Here is a 17,949-nt window from a genome sequence, read left to right as displayed (position 1 = left end):
TCATAGCTTTCTATCTCTAGGGTATGTTTGGTATGCGGTAATGAAGTTGATCATTATCATTCCATGTTTTGTTTTGTTATCATGTGAGAATGTAATGAATCATTACTCTTTGTTGTTTGGTAGGCAAAAAAAAGATGAAAGAATAAAATAGGTGGTCGGTGAAGGTTGCGTGGTGATAGGCAAATCGAATTCAACCCATTAAACTGATTTATTCCGTTCATGTTGGTCTTAACTAAAAACTAAACTGTCCCGAATTAAAACACATAGTTAACCAAATCGAATTCAACCCATTAAATCAATTAATTCCTTTCGGCAACCGATTGACTCGATTATTATTCACTTTTTTGAATTCGGTTATCCAAATAAACAAGATCCATGGAACCGATATCCTAACCAAACCAAACCGAAAACCGAATTCACAATACGATTTGTGGTTTTGCGTCTCACGAGTTTACACACCCAACCCAAGTACCCAACCCACAAACATATACTGTTTAGATTACAGAACACCGTAGAACCAAACCAAACATCTGTTTTTAGGTTAAAAATCCAATAAACAAAACAACCCGATTTCACCCCCACTTTTCCCACATCCCTTAATTAGCGGTCGCCCCTCCGTCTCTGCCTGTTTCAACGGCAACCCACTTTCGTATTTGAGCTGGGATTATTGTTATTATTCTCTACTTCTTTCGCTGCACACATAAATGAATTGAAGGTTTGTTTCTTTGTTTGTCTGTCTGTTTTTCTCTTGTTGGATTCCTGTGATTTGAAGAAATTCATGTTCATTATTTCCCCTTTTTATCTTTTAGGATGTCAATGTCAATGTCATGTTAGTTATAAGTTAATAACACCCTCTACTTTTCAACATTATAACATGCAAAATTGACATGGGTGTTTGTTAGTTTTTTCAGTTAGATAATGTGTGAGAATACCCTTTTGTTTCTTGCAATAGAATCAATTATTGTTATGATTTGAAGTCGAGAAATAAGCTCAATTAGCCTCCAAAACTCATGTTTGGATTTTTTTTTTGTTTTTTTTTGGATTGAAAAGGTTAATGATTTTTTTTTATTATAGTATTAGGAGGTGTTTGGATATGTGTTTTGGAACTGATTATCTGGTTAGTTTAACTTTAATTCACAATAATTTAGCTTCTAATGTTTGGATAAGCTATCCCAATGTTGAATATATTATCACAACTTCAAACTGCAGAAGCACATCCAAACATTCTTATCTATCGTCCGTTTGTTTTTAGGAAGTTACTTTTGATGTTTCCTAACATAAACAACTTGGAAACTAGTCATTTAATCTACGTATAATATGTATACTAATATAACTTTTAATCTTTGTTTTTCTACTATAGGAAGCAATTTGGGTCAATAAGCGTACTGGGGGCACCCATTCCCATTTGTCTATACCAACCGAGAGCGGCTAAAATGAATTTAGTGAGGCTAAAGTACAAGAATAAAAGATGGGATATCATGTTTCAACGATACAAGTATTCAATCGGTTTAAATTATCCCCAACAAACCTCTCATCGATCTTTAACCCATTACTCAGTCGAAACAAACCGTTTATCTGGTAATAACGTTTTTAGAAGATACTTATCGAATTCGTCAAAGTTGTCGGAATCTAGTTCCACAAGATTCCTCGCGGGATCATACGCAAATTCTAGTGGTTCTTTTAGATTTTATAGCTCAAAGGGTGACGGTAGAAATGCAAGTGAAAACAAGCAGGTGCCCTTGAAAGACGTGTCCGAAATCGATAAGGGTGTTATCGGTAAAGAAAATATAAAGGCGGGTGTGAATCCCCATGACGCACATGCTTGTTTAGGAGAGCAAGATCAAAAGGAATGGCTTCTCAATGAGAAATTGGCTATCGAAAGTAAACGAAAAGAATCACCTCTTTTAAGCAAAAGACAACGATTCAAAAACGAGTTTACGAGGAGGATTATCCCATGGGAGAAACAAACGGTTTCATGGGATACATTTCCTTACTATATACAGTAAGTACTAAGCTTTTTGTATTATAGTTTTACTTTTGTTTTCAAATTTTTTGTTTGCTTGATGCTACATTATTCTTTTATAGCGAACATTCCAAGAATCTTTTAGTGGAATGTGCTGCTTCTCATTTGAAAAACAAGACGTTTACTACTACATATGGTTCACGGTTAGATTCGTCTAGTGGGAGAATATTGCTTCAGAGTGTACCAGGTATAGACCATAGAATCCATTTACCTAAAAAGTAGTTTGTGTGGGTTATTTTACCGAAGGGTCAAATCATAGTTGTTAATAGCGAGCATAGCGCTCGCTGTAGCGAATAGCGAAGCGTGAGCATCCCGTTATATGATGTTTAGCGCCTAAATAGCGTGAAAGTAGCGGATCTAGTTTTTTTTTCTTTCTTTTTGATAAATTTAGATAGAGATTGAAAAAAAAGAAGCGTATTTCTTCCGTGTTTACCGGAATTTTGATAAAAATACATGTAAAATATTTATAAATTTGTCTTCTAGTGTATCGCTAAACATGAAATAGCACTCGCTATTTCATAGCTATCGCTACGTAGCGTATAGGTAGCCTGTCGCTATCGTCCACTATACGCTATTGACAACTATGGATCAAATGTTTAAAATTAAGTTTAGCCTTAAATGAAATTGATTACAATTGTCAAAGGAGTTGAAAGTAACACAAAGTAATCGTGTTATTTTTGAAGAAAAGTTAGATCTATATCTAGCTGTAGTTTTTATCATATCTAATACATTTCTCGTTTATATACTTTCAAAAACGAACAATATTACGGTTTTTTTTTTTAAAATGCTTACAACCTCCCAAATCAGTTTATATAAAAATGTTTTTTTTTTTTTTTTAAAAATGCTCATATAATTCTAGAAAATAAACAAAAAAGTGTAGGTCTACCAATCAACTTGACCTGAACCGGCTTGACCCGTCCACTTTTTCCATCAATCATCTTACGGTTTTGTTTTCTGTGTGAATGATTGATTATATTAATGTTGCAGGCACTGAGCTTTATCGAGAGAGATTGATTAGAGCACTCGCACGGGATTTACAAGTTCCCTTATTGATTCTTGACAGCAGCGTTCTTGCGCCTTATGTAAGTTAATACCAAGTTTGTTCTTATGTCGTCTTCTTTCTTAATTGCTATCGAAGTCTTGAACTTGATGGTTAATTTTTGCAGGATTTTGGTGAAGATAACTTGGAGAACGAATCCGATGAAGAACATGGAGAATCAGGTGAAGAGGTTACTTCTGAATCAGACGTTGAGGACGAAGCGAGCAATGAGGAAGAGTGGACTAGCAGTGGTGACTCGAGATCAGATGATGAAGATGTTGAGGCTCGGGCTGAAAAAGCCCTAAAGAAGCTTGTTCCTGGAAATCTTGAAGATTTTGCAAAGGTATTTCTTTAAAAAATATAAAAAAGAGATTTCATTCTTGACTTTGAGGTTCTCAACTAAGCAGTTAATGCGGTAAAAAATCGGATATCGGTCAAGGACGATATCGGTAATCGTGGTGGGATATTGGTAATTTTAATAACACTAACAATTCAGTATACTCTCCTACCATTAACGAATTAACCTTTTGCAACTTGCAAAACACTTACAACTGTAGCAAGTAGGAACTGATTAAGACTTAAAACACTAACAATTAACAATTAAGACTTAAAACACTAATAGCAACAATAAGAAGAAAGACAAATGGTAGAACTAAGAAGAAAAGTACTGATATCAGGAAAATCGGTGATATCTCGGTCAAATATTGGTCAATATCGCCGATAATATCGGTACCAATATCTCACCAGGGGACCGATAAACGATATATCATCGATATATCGGCGATATTAACTGCATAGGTTCTCAATAGGGATGGGCTTTTTTTCCCAAATACCCGTACCCGTACCCGTACCCGTACCTGTACCGATTTTAGGTATTCGGTACATGTATCGGTAAGTTTTATTGATTTTGGTATTCGGTACTTTCGGTATTGGTACGGGTATGGGTAAAAACGGGTACTGGTACCGAATTTTAAATAGACCTTTAAAAGTTTTTTTTAATATTATGTTTTAGAGTAAACTTCCGTTTTGCTCTCTGTGATTTGGTCACTTTTACGGTTTTGCCCCAAACCTTTAAAAATAGTCATTTTCTTCCAATAGTTTGCTATGGTTTTTCCATTTTGCTCCCCGCCTCTAACTCCATCCAAATTGTCTGTTTTTTCATTTTGCTCCCCGCAGGGAGCAAAATGGAAAAACCATAGCAAACTATTGGAGGAAAATGACTATTTTTAAAGGTTTGGAGCAAAATCGTTAAAGTGACCAAACCACAGGGAGCAAAACGGAAGTTTACTCTATGTTTTATTTCGTATTATGGTACCCGTATTGTATTGGTACTCGTACCAATTTTACCTATATGGTACTCGTACTATATTGATACTCATGTCAATTTTACCTATTTAGTACCCATACAAATGCTCAAAAACTAAATGAAAACAAAATGGTTCCAAAGCGGATACTGTACCGAAATACCTGTACCAATACCCGTACCATACCAGTATATTTGGTACGGTATTTGGTACCCAGTTTTGTTCAAATTCGGTACTGGTATTTTTGGTACCGGTACGAGTATAGGTACGGGTACTGTACAAATCCCATCCCTAGTTCTCAATGCTCCTACAATAATGGTTGTGAAGCAGCCATTGTTGTAGTTATGTTTTAGGGTCTAAGACGTGTTGTGAGAGTGAAGGTATGATTTTAAATAGTCAGTTATGTATAAATCTTTAAATTGTTTGAATGGTATAAGTGTTTGGATAATCAAATAGTTAGACGTTTGAGGTTATAGAGTTTGTTTTGTTACATATTATAGATGCATAGTTATTATTATTTTTTAGTTTAATTTAGCATTTTCACTTGTAACAGAACATCACAGTTGTTAGGGAGATTTCGTCCGAATCTTCGAACCAGAAGGGTACAGAGTCTTCTGAGGAGGTAAAAGAGCCATTAAAGAAAGGTATACTTTATCTTTTTAATCCATATAATTAAAAAAAAAATCCAAATACTTTATTCAGTTATATATATGAAACACATGTTCTTGTGTATGCTGAATAGAAAAGTTTTTTTTTTTTTTTTTTTTTTTTTTTTTTTTTTTTTTTTTTTTCTGTGAGGTAACAAATAACAACTGATTATTTTTTATACACTTTAATCAGGGGACCGTGTCAAGTACGTAGGGCCTTCTGTCAGTGTGGAAGAAGATAACGTTAGTAGGTCCATAGCCACTGGTCAACGTGGGGTGATCTATGAAATTGAAGGAGAAACCGTTGCGGTTATCCTAGATAGTGCAGAAGACAAGCCAAATGATGCGAAGGATAACGAGAATCTTGAGCAATCTGCCACATCATCAATATTCTGGCTTTATAGTATATAACTTTATTAAACTTTGTCGTCAATATTTTCATAATCATTTTTCTAAATGTTTGATAAAAAAGCATAAAATTAGGCGAATTTTCTTATTTTGTTTGCTGTGTTAATGACAAATAATTGTTTATTTGCAGCGAAGCATGTCGAGCGTGATTTCGATACTGAAGCTGAAGACGGTTATATTGCGATGGAGGCATTATCCGAGGTTACATAAGCACTTCTATAATTAATTCCTATGATTTTCAGTTTTTAAAAATCGTGAAAAGTTAAAACTTACGCATCTATTCATTTGTTAATTCTTTTTTGAATTATGATGCCAGGTGTTATCGTCTGTGCAACCTCTTATTGTGTATTTCCCAGACTCATCTTTGTGGTTGTCACGCGCTGTTTCCAAGTCAAACCGTAAAGAATTTGTGAATAGACTTCAAGAAATGTTTGACAAGATATCCGGGCCTGTTGTTTTAATATGTGGCCAAAACAAAGCTGCAACTGGATCAAAAGAAAAAGAGAAATTTGTACGTTAATTTCTGCATATTTTTTTTAATTTCTTTTCTGTTGTCAGGGTTCTTTTGGTAATTTTACTTTGTTTTCTCTTTTGTCCGCAGACTATGATTCTTCCAAATCTGGGCCGCCTTGCGAAATTGGTAATTCTTCATGTGTAATTATTTTAGTGTTGTCAATATATGATTGCAGACTCACAGTAGTAATTTATCTCATTAATAATATAACATTTATTATTATTATTATTATTATTATTATTATTTAAAAATGATTAGGAGGTTTTATGCATCAAAGTATACACTTTAGGTAACTTTCAATCCGTTTAACACGTTCCCGTTTAAGCTATTATTTGTTTGGCCCATGAAAGATAAAACATAACCCGCGATGACATAATCTTAATGCTAAACATAATTACAATCATTGATAACTAAACATTCTTTAACTGCAATTAATACTTTGATATTTTTATTCAGCCTCTTTCTTTGAAGCGACTTACTGAAGGACTGAAGCCCGCAAGAAGTTCAGAGGACAATGAGATTTACAAAATATTCACTAATGTTATGTGTCTACATCCTCCAAAGGTACATATACATATATATATTAGAATCTTGATAAATTTTTATTTATTTATTAGACATGCTTATTAGATATGTAGTTAACTTTCAAAAATCTTTGTTTGTCTTTTTATTCAGGAGGAAGATCCTCTTAGAGTATTTAATAAACAAATCGACGAAGACAGACGGATTGTTATATCACGAAGCAATATAAATGAATTGCAAAAGGTATATATTATTTATATGGCGGATGATAGTCAGTTAAAAGATGCTTTGGGTGGTTGGACAAAACTGTATTTTTTTTTTTTTTTTTTTTGGTAATGCGACGCATTTTCTATTATATTTTTCAGGTTCTTGAGGAAAATGAGCTAACTTGTGTGGACCTTTTGCATGTAAATACTGACGGAGTGATACTGACGACAAAGAGTAAGATCAGTTATTCATTTATGCTTTATCATCTCTTTAACTAAATACATATAAGTGGTAAAAGGCTTAATGTTTACGATAAAAGCTGTTTTGATTTTACAGAAGCGGAGAATGTCATTGGGTGGGCTAAAAATCATTACTTATCAACGTGCGAGCTTCCTTCCGTCAAGTCGGATAGATTGAATTTGCCCCGTGAAAGGTACTAATAACTTTGATTAACCAACGCTCACTTTGATAAGCGGTTCCGTTTCATCTATTTTCACTATCTCGTTTTGTGTCCCATTCCATGATGCGTTATGTTTATGCCGTAAAATATTTTCCACATGTAGCCTTGAAGTTGCAATTTTGAGACTAACTGAGCAGGAATCGATATCCAAGAAGCCTGCACAGAACTTAAAGGTTTGTTCCTTTTTGTTAATGGTAGCAATTTCGATACACTTATCTATGAAGGGGGGCAATTTCGCGTTATGTTTTATAAACAGGTGAAGTTAAAAAAAAAAGGAAATAGGTCAAACGATCGAAATTCGGTCAAAGTTTATATTTAATGTATAAAACCGTCTATTTTTTTGAGTAAAATCTCGTCCTGAGGTTTGGTCAGTTTTGCGACTTTCATCCAAAGGTTTGTTTTTCCGCATCTGGATCCAAAAGGTTTGAAATCTTCCCATTATCATCTGGCTCGTTAACTCCATCCATTTTTCTTTGTTAAGTCAGGGGTATTTTCGTCTTTTTTGTTAACTTAAACGGCAATTCGGTCTTTTCACTTGATGCAAAAAGACCGAATACCCATGAAAAAGACTGAATTGTTCTTTAAGCTAACAAAAAGATGGAAATACCCCTGACTATGGATGGAGTTAACGAGCCGGATGAAAATGGCAAGACTTCAAACCTTTTGGATCCAGATGCAGAAAAACAAACCTTTGAACGAAAATTGCAAAACTGGCCAAACCTCAGGGACGATAATGGCAATTTACTCTTTTTTTTTTTTTTTTTCTAAAACCAAGATTATTACTGAAATATTACATTTTTTGTAACCCGATTCGCTCCTTCAATGCAAACGGTAAACATGTGTAACACGGGTTACTTGTGGCAGAATCTTGCTAAGGATGAATACGAAAGCAACTTCATTTCAGCAGTTGTTCCTCCTGGTGAAATTGGTATTAAATTTGATGATATCGGTGCTCTTGAAGATGTGAAGACTGCATTACATGAATTAGCCATTCTTCCAATGAAAAGACCCGAGCTTTTCTCCCATGGAAATCTATTGCGGGTACTTTGTTGTTTTCCCAGATGGGTAATTTGGTCCTTTTACAATTTGTTTACCTAATAAAAGGACTTTTGTCAGCCTTGCAAAGGAATATTGCTTTTTGGGCCACCTGGAACCGGGAAAACGCTTCTTGCAAAAGCACTTGCAAATGAAGCAGGAGCTAATTTTATCAGCATAACGGGGTCCACCCTTACATCTAAGGTACTTTCCATGAAAACTATGGTAGATCATATATAATAGAGTAAAATGCCATTTTCGTCTCTAAGGTTTGGCCAGTTTTGTGACTTTCGTCCAAAGGTTTGTTTTTCCGCATCTGGATCCAATAGGTTTTAAGTCTTTTCATTTTCATCCGGCTCGTTAACTGCATCCATTTTGCTCCACACCATTAAGTCAGGCATTTTCGTCTTTTTTGTTAACTTAAATGGCAATTTAGTGTTTTTCACTTTACGTAAAAAGACAGAATACTCCTGAAAAAGACTGAATTTCCCTTTAAGTTAACAAAAAGACGAAAATACCCCTGACTTAACGGAGAAAAATGGATGGAGTTAACGAGCCGGGTGAAAATGACAAGATCTTAAACCTTTTGGAACCAGATGCGGAAAAACAAACCTTTGGATGAAAGTCGCAAAACTAGCCAAACCTCAGGGACAAAAATGGCATTTTACTATATATAATATTTTGTTCTAGTATTTAAGATGATTTTTTTTTTCCAAACACATAATGGTAGCAAGTTGAGTATAACTTCTTGATTTTATTGTTCACTTGTGCAGTGGTTTGGTGATGCTGAAAAACTTACAAAGGCCCTCTTCTCATTTGCCAGCAAATTGGCACCCGTAATCGTGTTTGTTGATGAGGTGAGAGTTACTTTACAAGTTGAAAACATTACGAGCACTATTGTGTTTCAAAAGAATTTCAAACAATTAGGGTTTCTAACTTTCTATACTTTTAGCTTTAAGTCTTTTCAACTTCCATTGTTATTCACAATTGAGTTAAATATTTTGTTGAATGTTTAAACAGGTCGACAGTTTACTCGGTGCCCGTGGTGGCGGATTTGAACATGAAGCTACCAGAAGAATGAGAAACGAGTTTATGGCAGCGTGGGATGGATTGAGGTCAAAAGATAGTCAACGGATTCTCATTCTTGGTGCCACAAACCGTCCTTTCGATCTTGATGATGCCGTCATCCGTCGGTTACCACGAAGGTAAGATAATATTAAAGAATGTTGGATATTTTATAATGGTTAATTGCGCGTAAAATAAACATACTTCCGGTTAATTTCTACTTAGGAAACGTACTTTTAAAAACAGCGTTTTAATTTATAACTCAGGCTGCATTAAAAGTATTATAACACGGTTCGTTTTACATTCATTTTGCTGTTTTATGATTGATGAGTCATTTGAACTTGAACAAATCGGTTTAATTCCTAAGATGTAAATTGGTTTTAGGATATATGTGGACTTGCCTGATGCTGATAACCGATTGAAGATACTGAAAATATTTCTTGCTAAAGAAAACATAGAACCTGATTTTGATATACGAGGTCTCGCCAATGCAACTGAAGGATATTCGGGGAGTGATTTGAAGGTAATCTTCTCTTCACATCGTATTTGACGAGAGGATATTCGACTATCTTTTAGAACTTGTTTTTTGATGTAATAAACACAACCAAAATCGACCCGTTCACAAGGGAATAAGATCATGACTTTGTTATGACTTTTGATCGTATTTCTCTTTTTGTGCAGAACCTTTGTATTGCTGCAGCGTATAGACCTGTTCAAGAACTTTTAGATGAGGAGAAAAAAGTAAGCATCTGCTCATCGATCCTATATTTGTTCGAACGTTTTGTTTAGAACTTTGGATAACACGTGTTATTTATATTAGGAGTAAACTACATGGATAGTCCCTATGGTTTATCAAAAATTTGGATTTGGTCCCTAGCTTTCCAAACGTTTACGGATGATCCCCGTGGTTTGCACTTTGTAACGCAATTAGTCCCCAGCCAACAAATCCAAAGGTTTTAGCATGTCCAAGTTAGGGACTAAATGCGTTACAAAGTGCAAACCACAGGGACCATCCATGTACTTCTGTAAAAAGTTGGGGACTAAATGTGTTACAAAGTGCAAACCATAGGGACCATCAGTGTACTTTTGAAAAGCCATGGATCAAATCCAAAATTTTGGTAAACCACAGGGACCATCCGTGTACTTTACTCTTATATTAGTGTACGATGTTTGTAATATATATGAACTGTTTTTGCAGGGAAAGAAATACGACAAGACGCCAGCGTTAAGACCGCTTAATTTGGATGATTTCATTCAATCCAAGGCCAAGGTAGACATTTTAGATCTTTCATTTGTTATATTTGCTTAATTTGTTATATTGGAGAAAGACTCGTAATCTTGTCACAAATGTTAAAACGATAGGTGGGGCCATCCGTGGCTTATGATGCTGCAAGCATGAATGAACTCAGAAAATGGAACGAGCAATATGGAGAAGGCGGAAGCAGGAAAAAATCGCCGTTCGGCTTTTAACGCTACCAACGATATCGGTTTTGTTCGGGATTGTTAAAGATAGAAGATAATGTAGGCGGTAACCTTAGCATCCACAATCTTTGTACTTGTTATCATTGGGAGAGTTGCTTCTGGTCAAATCAACTGTAATAGAATGATAGATAGCAGCTGATAGCAATGTTCTTAAACAATTTCCCATTTATTACAAAAGATTTTATCTTTACCATAAAAGACATAGGGTAGCATTAGAGGACAGTCTAGCCTATTTACCAACTTTTAATTATTTTTAATTTTAGAAAGGTCAAATGGGTAGAAAAAAGTTGGGTTCAAACAGGTCAACTTTGATTATTTGACATCTTTTTTAATCTTTGAGGTAAGTTTTTGTAATATATAAAACCAAGACTAGTTATATGTAATTAGTTTATATTTTAGCAATATGTAGTTAACATGTGGCTTCCCCACAAATAGATTCTTCTACAGACTCGTATTCAACACCCATCTAACTCTCTTTAACGCATCACAAACACCTTCCCAAAACGATACATTTCAAGGGGCGATGAGGGTGGCGAGTGGCGGCCAATGCAGTTGCCTGTTGGCGGCAGCAGTGGATGAGAGGCGAAAGGGGCTGTCAGCATTTCCATCTTAGATTCTTAGTATGTGAAAAGTCTTATGTAAGTATTCAACTTATAACTTACAAAGATAACTTGATCACACACTTTTCTTGACGGATCGTATTCAGTAAGCCAATATGTGTTGAATGTTGATGATGTTTCTAACTGAGAAAGCTTAATAAGATCAAATAAAGCAAGTTATTGTCAATTCTTCAATCTTCAGTACATATCTTGATAACAATATATCCTCCAGTGTAGTAAAACTATGCTTATTCAATATTACACAAGGTTGCCATTTAACTACCAGGATAACTGTTTCTTCAAATGCAGGAAATTATACATATTTATCAATAACACATTTAGGGGACAGACCTTAATCCATTGCAAGTGACTATCGAACAAGTCCGAGATTAAGGATTCCCCAAGAAGTCTGCGGCCACGACTTCTCTTTCGCTTTCATCACCAAAACTCTGCACCACGCGATCCAACCTTCCCACGACATCCTCTTATCCCACGGACTTCCCCATTCTATCAGAAGCCTCAACCCTTCTTCAGCTTCCTTTTCCGCCTCATCAAACCTCCCCTGGCTCATATAAATCTGACTCAAAACCACATGCGGCTCCCCAACAAACGGATTCTTCACAATACTCCTTTCCAGCACCTCTGCACAACCATCCAACCCTCTCTTAGACACTTCACAAACACCTTCCCAGTACAAATCCCTCGCCTCTATCTGATCCTTCGCGCTCAAAATCTTCGTGCAGCTTTCAAGTATAGGCGGTATCACAAGCTCAATTTCTTCATCTCTGTTATTACCATTACTATTAGTTGATTGTGATTGTGATTGTTCAATTGAGTATAACTGTTCTTCTCGAACTATCAGTGTATAAATTGCTCCCATTCTCGAAATCGAATTCATCCACAGCCCTGGCTTCCCATCCCCGGGCCACAACCCGGTCGGCCAATCATTACCAGCAAACTTCAACATTCCATCCGAATTATCAAACAGCACATCCTGGAAACTAAACAACTGATCACTAAAATCCGCAATCGTCATTAGAAGAAATGTCGCTACAACTCTCCGCGATAAATGCACATCTTCACCTATTAGACAAGAAAGTAATTATGAACAGTTAGAGGCTCATTATGTAAATATAAGAGGTAACATTGTGTATATATGGGTTCTATATGAGCATTCACACCAGCTTGTCTATCCGTGTACATATTACACTAAAAATCACTAAATTTACTCTCTCTTTTCAATTAAATAATACTTTTTATACATTTATCATTACTTTTTTCTCTCCTCCACTCCACTTTCAAAACATAAATGAGGGGAAGAGCGTCTTGGGCATATGAAGAGTAACCTTTTCCTCTCCTCCACTCTAGGGCAGTTCAAAAAACCCCCTGGCCCGAGGCTCGCTCGAAAAAAGCTCGACTCGAAGTCAGCTTGGTTTTAAATGAGCTAGCTCGGCTTGGCACGGTTTGTAAACGAGCCGAGCCCAAGCCAAGGTAGGTTCGGTTCGTGGCTTGCTCGTTAGTTGGCTCACTCGTTTGGCTCGTTTAAATTAAACCCCAAATATATACGTGTATATATTCTAATATATTTAAGCAATGTTTAGTTAGTAATATGGTTATTTTACTATCCAAAGAAATAGATTGTTAAGCTATAGTTTTAGTTAGTAATATTGATTTAAAGAAATATAAATTAAGGTAAGGAACATGAAATCTTTTCTTGTTCGTTTTATAGTTTGCCCAAAATCTTTTTTTTTTTTTTTTTTGTTTTAATTCATATCATTATGTGTAAAAAATACAAAGTATAAACCTTTTTAAACAAACAAGCCAGCTCGACGAGCCGAGCCCAACTTTCCAGCTTGTTAAGAAATGTGAGCTGGCTCGGCTCGATTTTTAAACGAGCCGAGCCTAAGCCCATCCTGGTTCGGTTCGGCTCGTTTACCGCGCAAACTCCACGCATACCGACTTCCTAAAATATGCAGAACTCACTCGCAAATATACGCAGAACCGCAGAAACTGTTGTGAATGCTCTAGATACACATCTCTTGTAACCTTTACAACATTTCAATACAACTACAATTACAATTACACACATAAAAGTGTTTTACTTCACCTGTTTTTATATGCTTCATAACCACTCCATCCGCCGGTAAAACCGACTGTATCTTCCTCCTCCATTCCTCATCCTCCACCACAAACACACCTTTTTCTGCATTTATCAACGCTTTTTCCAACGAATTTTCAGAATCAATAACGTGTTGCACAAGCTCCGATTCAGAATAACGATACAACAGGTTATCATGAATAAGCTGCTGACGTGGCACAACGCAGAACAAGTGGATCAACCGCTCCGCTGCATCCCCGACGTGGCGGCGAACGACGTCACGGCCGGTGGAAGGATCGAAGATGGCGAGGTTGACGTAGGAGTTGGAGTAGGCGGAGTGGAAGAGGCCGCAGAGGCATACGGCGTCTGGTGATTTCCATATCTTGAGGATGCGGTAGATGTCGATGAGGTGGTCGAGAAAGCTGCCGTGTTTGTGCCAGCATTCGCCGGCGCCGACAGACTTCAGGACGGCGATTAGGGCGGGGAGTTTGTCGTCGACGGTTTCGAGTTCGCCGCGGAGGAACGGTCGGGCGGAGGATAGTAGGGTTTGGAGGTGGTGGTGGTGTGGTGGTGATTGGATGGTTGAAGACGGCATCGTTTTGGTTTGTGAGGGAAATTCGAGGGTCAGGTTAAGTGATGATGGCTTTTTAGGATCAGATATATGTTGTTATCCACCAGGCCGAGGCCAACCGGTCAGCGTAGCTTAAAAGAAAACTTGACGGGGTCGGATTTTTCAAAGGGTAAATTACGAAAATGTCTGTTGACCAAGTGCATTTGTAAAATTGCCACGTTCCTGCGTCTTTAGAAGGTCAACACAACCTCGGAAGCGTCCGTCACTCATGTTGAAGCGTCCATTTCCTACAAGCTGACACGTGTCCCACACGTGTCCGGCATGTTCAAGCGTCTGTTGATTGATGTTCATGCGTCTGTGGACGCAATGATTCCACGGCTTGCGTCCCTGGTTTCATATCGTCTCTAAAGCGGCAGAGGTTTTAATTGGCTGACGCACCAGAATAGTCCGGCTGACGCTTTTCCCAGCGTCCTGCTGACGCTTTAAAACGGACAGGCGGACGCTTTAAAACGGACATGCGGACGCTTTAGCTTAGGCCGACGTTTTAAAAATTTATGCCGGACGCTTTAGAAAGTTAACGTGTTCAATTTTTAAGGTAGCCATTTTTAAATTTTTTGAAGTTCAATTTATTGTTAAACGGTTTGGTTTGACATATTTATGATCTCCCCCTTTAATTATTAACATATAACAATTTATTCTTAAACCGTTTCAAGATTTCTTTCCCTATATATACCACCAGTTCTTCATAAAATCCTGACTGAATTTCAAAGATTGTCCTTTATCTTTATACTCATTTTCAGGCGTTGTCCTTTATGTTCAAAATTGACGAGTTTTGTTCTTTATGTTTTCATATCATACACGTTTTGTCCTTTAGGCCTAACGCAGTTAGTTTTTTCAGTTAAATTTGGTCATATGCTTTGCACATGAGGGCATTTTTGCCAATTCAAAGGTAAGTTCAACGGCAGATTTACAGCTCAAAGCTTCTGCAATCTTTGAATTTTCAAAAATGACATGACCAAATTTAACTGAAAAAACTAACTGGGTTAGGCCTAAAGGACAAAACGTGTATGATATGAAAACATAAAGGACAAAACTCGTCAATTTTAAACATAAAAGACAGCGCTTGAAAATAGGTATAAAGATAAAGGACAATCCTTGAAATTCACTCTAAAATCCTCATTCTGCATTGATCATCTAATGAAAATTTCCTTTACCCCCATAGATTTAACACCTTCCAAATAGGATCAGACCCCCTGAAGTTGATTTGCGTGAAGTTGCTTTAATTGAAGATGACGTTTTCCAAAGCTTTAGAGTTGTCGTTGTTTTTAATGGACAATACTTGTCTGATGGCACGGGTGACAGCCGATTTCCCTGTCCTCTACCTCTGATCACTACAAAGTGTTCAAGAGCTCATCTACAAAGAACACTTGATGCATCAAACGGGTTGTTCGGCACATGACGGTCAAGAAACTGCGAACAACCCGTCCCATATCACTTCCGCCAAAGTGTAAACAACGTTTATCTTTGGTCGGTGTTTTGATGGAACTTACCATTTCAAGACACATCGTTTATCTTTGGTCGGTGTTTTGATGCGAATTCTGGAAGCAGAAATAAATTCATTCTTAATTTAATATTTATGTCCGGATCTTCTACCCCGAAGGAATTAACAGTTTGACGAAGTTATTTGAAGACTATTTAATTCAGTTGGAATTAGCAGCTTGGCGTAGTTTATGTTTGTTTGTAACACGTGATTTCAAACACGTCTTGTAATAAATATCTGTTTTTAGTTTTTTTTTTCGTTTTTTTAATGTAATGTTTAGGTTTTATGTTTTTGTGTTAATATAAAAATGGTGTAAACGTAAAAAAGTAAAATTATTTTGTTGTTTAACCGGAAATAGATTAATTATTAAAATATGATTTTCTTATATAATTATTTTATTTTAAGGAATTGTTTTATAAATTATAGACTAAATTCTGGAGGAATCTCCATTAATTAACTTTGAAAAACGGGTACGGCTTATCATTGACCCAGATAGTGTTTTCTACTGATTCCGGTATGTTACTGGAACGCCTCCCGGTTGCCATCATGCTCATACACACTAATGGACAACGTGGGCCAGTATATATAGGCTAAAAATTTAAAAACTTATATTTTACTATTATCTTTAGGTTGTAATATTTTTACATTGGAAAAATTTATGTTTAATAGAACAAAAAAACAAAAAAATATATATTAGAGAAATCAGCCGAGCCAAACAATTCAAAGAGTCGGCCAAGCCATTGGAAGCGTCGACGAAGCCATCGGAGGAAGCGTCGGCAAGCCCGTTCGAAGCGTCTGGGAGCCAAAACTTTTAGGAAGAGATTACGCGTCAGCGAAACACAAAGCCGGACGCATCAATATACTTTTTGGTTATGATGCGTCGGCCACCGACGCTTGAACATTGTCGGACACGTGTCAGCTTGTATGAAATGGACGCATTAACATGATACACGGACGCTTCCGAGGCTGTGAGGACCTTCCAAAGACGCAGGAAGGAGACAATTTTGCAAATGCACTTGGTCAACAGACATTTTGGTGATTTTCCCTTTTTCGAAATACAAATTGGTGGGACCAGACTCATCAAATATTTTACACTATAAAAATATTTTTTTCGAGAATTTTCGGTAAAATTTAACACTACGAGCGAAAACCGACGAATTTTTTTTTTCCAAAGAAGCTTCGCCAGTGCTGGTAAGTTTAATCCCCACTTGTGTCACTTTGATGGATTGCAGAGGTGTCAGGCATTATTTTGAGTCTACCCGGGTTTTCGTCCTACCGTGTGTTACGCCATAGACTTCTGCTCTTGTGGTGGCAAAACGACTGTTAAGTGGCAGCCAGCTGTATAGTTTCCCAAGGAAACGCCTGTGCTAAACTCTGAAGCCAACATGAACCCGACTAAGACAACATAGTCCAAAGTAGGACAAAAGAATCCTTCAATTTAGGAAGAAGATAATCTAATACAAGAAAGATTGTTGCAAAAATAAATTGTTTGTTAAAGGTTTGATACGAATTAAATAAGTGGTAGGATAAGGTTTGTTTGACAGAAATGATTAATTAATTCTTCTCTACTGATATAAAACAAATAAACTCTTGACCTTTTGATTGTTTAAGGATAATGGATATTGACCCACTTACTACTATTTACCTAACATTATTTGTTAAACTATATATAGTAGACTTTTCATTCATATTGGTTGGGTTTTAGTGGACTTTTGATTCATATTGGTTTGATTTTTTACGGTGCTGGTATGATATCGGTATTTGGTATATCAATCAATATATGTTCTACATTGACTGAAACTCAAAAAAATGTAGGCCGGTATCGATGTTCTTTGAATGGTATTGGTGTGGGTCATCACGACATCTGTACGGTATCGACACTTGATATAACTTACGAAAATTATACCGGAACGTTAGGAAAACTTTAAAAACGGATACAGTGTCACATATTAGGAATTTTATAACGCCTTAATTTATATTATTAGAATGACGAAAATGGTAAACCATAAAACTTTATAAATAAAAGATAATCCCAAGGTATCTTTGATGACATGTATCTTAGTGCTTCGATCACTTGTACATTACTATTTACAAATCATGACTGAGCGTAGATAAAAATAAGCAAGTTGCAACGGCAATTCTTCAATTTCTTTTGGCGGGGGGGGGGGGGGGGGGAATCGGAAGCGGTGTCACATATTAGTGTGGGTCATCACGACATTTGTGCGATATCGACACTTGATATAACTTATGAAAATTATACTGGATCGATGTTCTTTGAATGGTATTGGTGTGGGTCATCACGACATCTGTACGGTATCGACACTTGATATAACTTACGAAAATTATACCGGATCGTCAGGAAAACTTTAAAAATGGATACAGTGTGACATATTAGGAATTTTATAACGCCTTGTTTTATATTATTAGAATGACGA

The 17,949-nt window shown here is 36.5% G+C and overlaps 2 protein-coding genes across 2 annotated transcripts; one reads left to right on the top strand and one right to left on the bottom strand.

Moving 5' to 3' along the window:
• Positions 1-425: 425 nt before the first annotated feature.
• Positions 426-10,904, top strand: LOC110910983. The gene is made up of 23 exons (XM_022155551.2): positions 426-715; positions 1,361-2,002; positions 2,086-2,210; positions 3,011-3,105; positions 3,190-3,405; positions 4,920-5,010; positions 5,207-5,416; positions 5,552-5,622; positions 5,738-5,932; positions 6,023-6,061; positions 6,392-6,499; positions 6,611-6,700; positions 6,823-6,898; positions 7,001-7,097; positions 7,228-7,297; positions 7,989-8,165; positions 8,241-8,363; positions 8,933-9,016; positions 9,180-9,364; positions 9,609-9,747; positions 9,906-9,965; positions 10,423-10,494; positions 10,587-10,904. Exons 2-23 carry the CDS (start codon positions 1,434-1,436, stop codon positions 10,692-10,694), a joined length of 3,000 nt encoding a protein of 999 aa, XP_022011243.1. The 5' UTR covers positions 426-715; positions 1,361-1,433; the 3' UTR covers positions 10,695-10,904.
• Positions 10,905-11,463: 559 nt separating this feature from the next.
• LOC110910984 lies at positions 11,464-14,103 on the bottom strand. Its single transcript, XM_022155552.2, has 2 exons — positions 13,413-14,103; positions 11,464-12,388 (listed from the first exon to the last, which is right to left on the bottom strand). Exons 1-2 carry the CDS (start codon positions 13,996-13,998, stop codon positions 11,676-11,678), a joined length of 1,299 nt encoding a protein of 432 aa, XP_022011244.1. The 5' UTR covers positions 13,999-14,103; the 3' UTR covers positions 11,464-11,675.
• Positions 14,104-17,949: the final 3,846 nt, after the last annotated feature.

The sequence above is a fragment of the Helianthus annuus genome, chromosome 17 (assembly GCF_002127325.2).
Source record: "Helianthus annuus cultivar XRQ/B chromosome 17, HanXRQr2.0-SUNRISE, whole genome shotgun sequence".
Lineage (NCBI taxonomy): Eukaryota > Viridiplantae > Streptophyta > Magnoliopsida > Asterales > Asteraceae > Helianthus > Helianthus annuus.
The sequence above is the reverse complement of the archived record's forward strand: the minus strand, read 5'-3'. Positions and strand labels throughout refer to the sequence as shown.

Bases quoted from the DNA above. Each gene is read 5' to 3' on its own strand.
- LOC110910983 (XM_022155551.2), top strand. From the start codon at position 1,434: ATGAATTTAGTGAGGCTAAAGTACAAGAATAAAAGATGGGATATCATG. The intron at 2,003-2,085 runs GTAAGTACTAAG...ATTCTTTTATAG, and splicing joins ACATTTCCTTACTATATACA to CGAACATTCCAAGAATCTTT. The intron at 5,933-6,022 runs GTACGTTAATTT...TTTTGTCCGCAG, and splicing joins CAAAAGAAAAAGAGAAATTT to ACTATGATTCTTCCAAATCT.
- LOC110910984 (XM_022155552.2), bottom strand. From the start codon at position 13,998: ATGCCGTCTTCAACCATCCAATCACCACCACACCACCACCACCTCCAA. The intron at 12,389-13,412 runs GTGAAGTAAAAC...CTTGTCTAATAG, and splicing joins TATGAAGCATATAAAAACAG to GTGAAGATGTGCATTTATCG.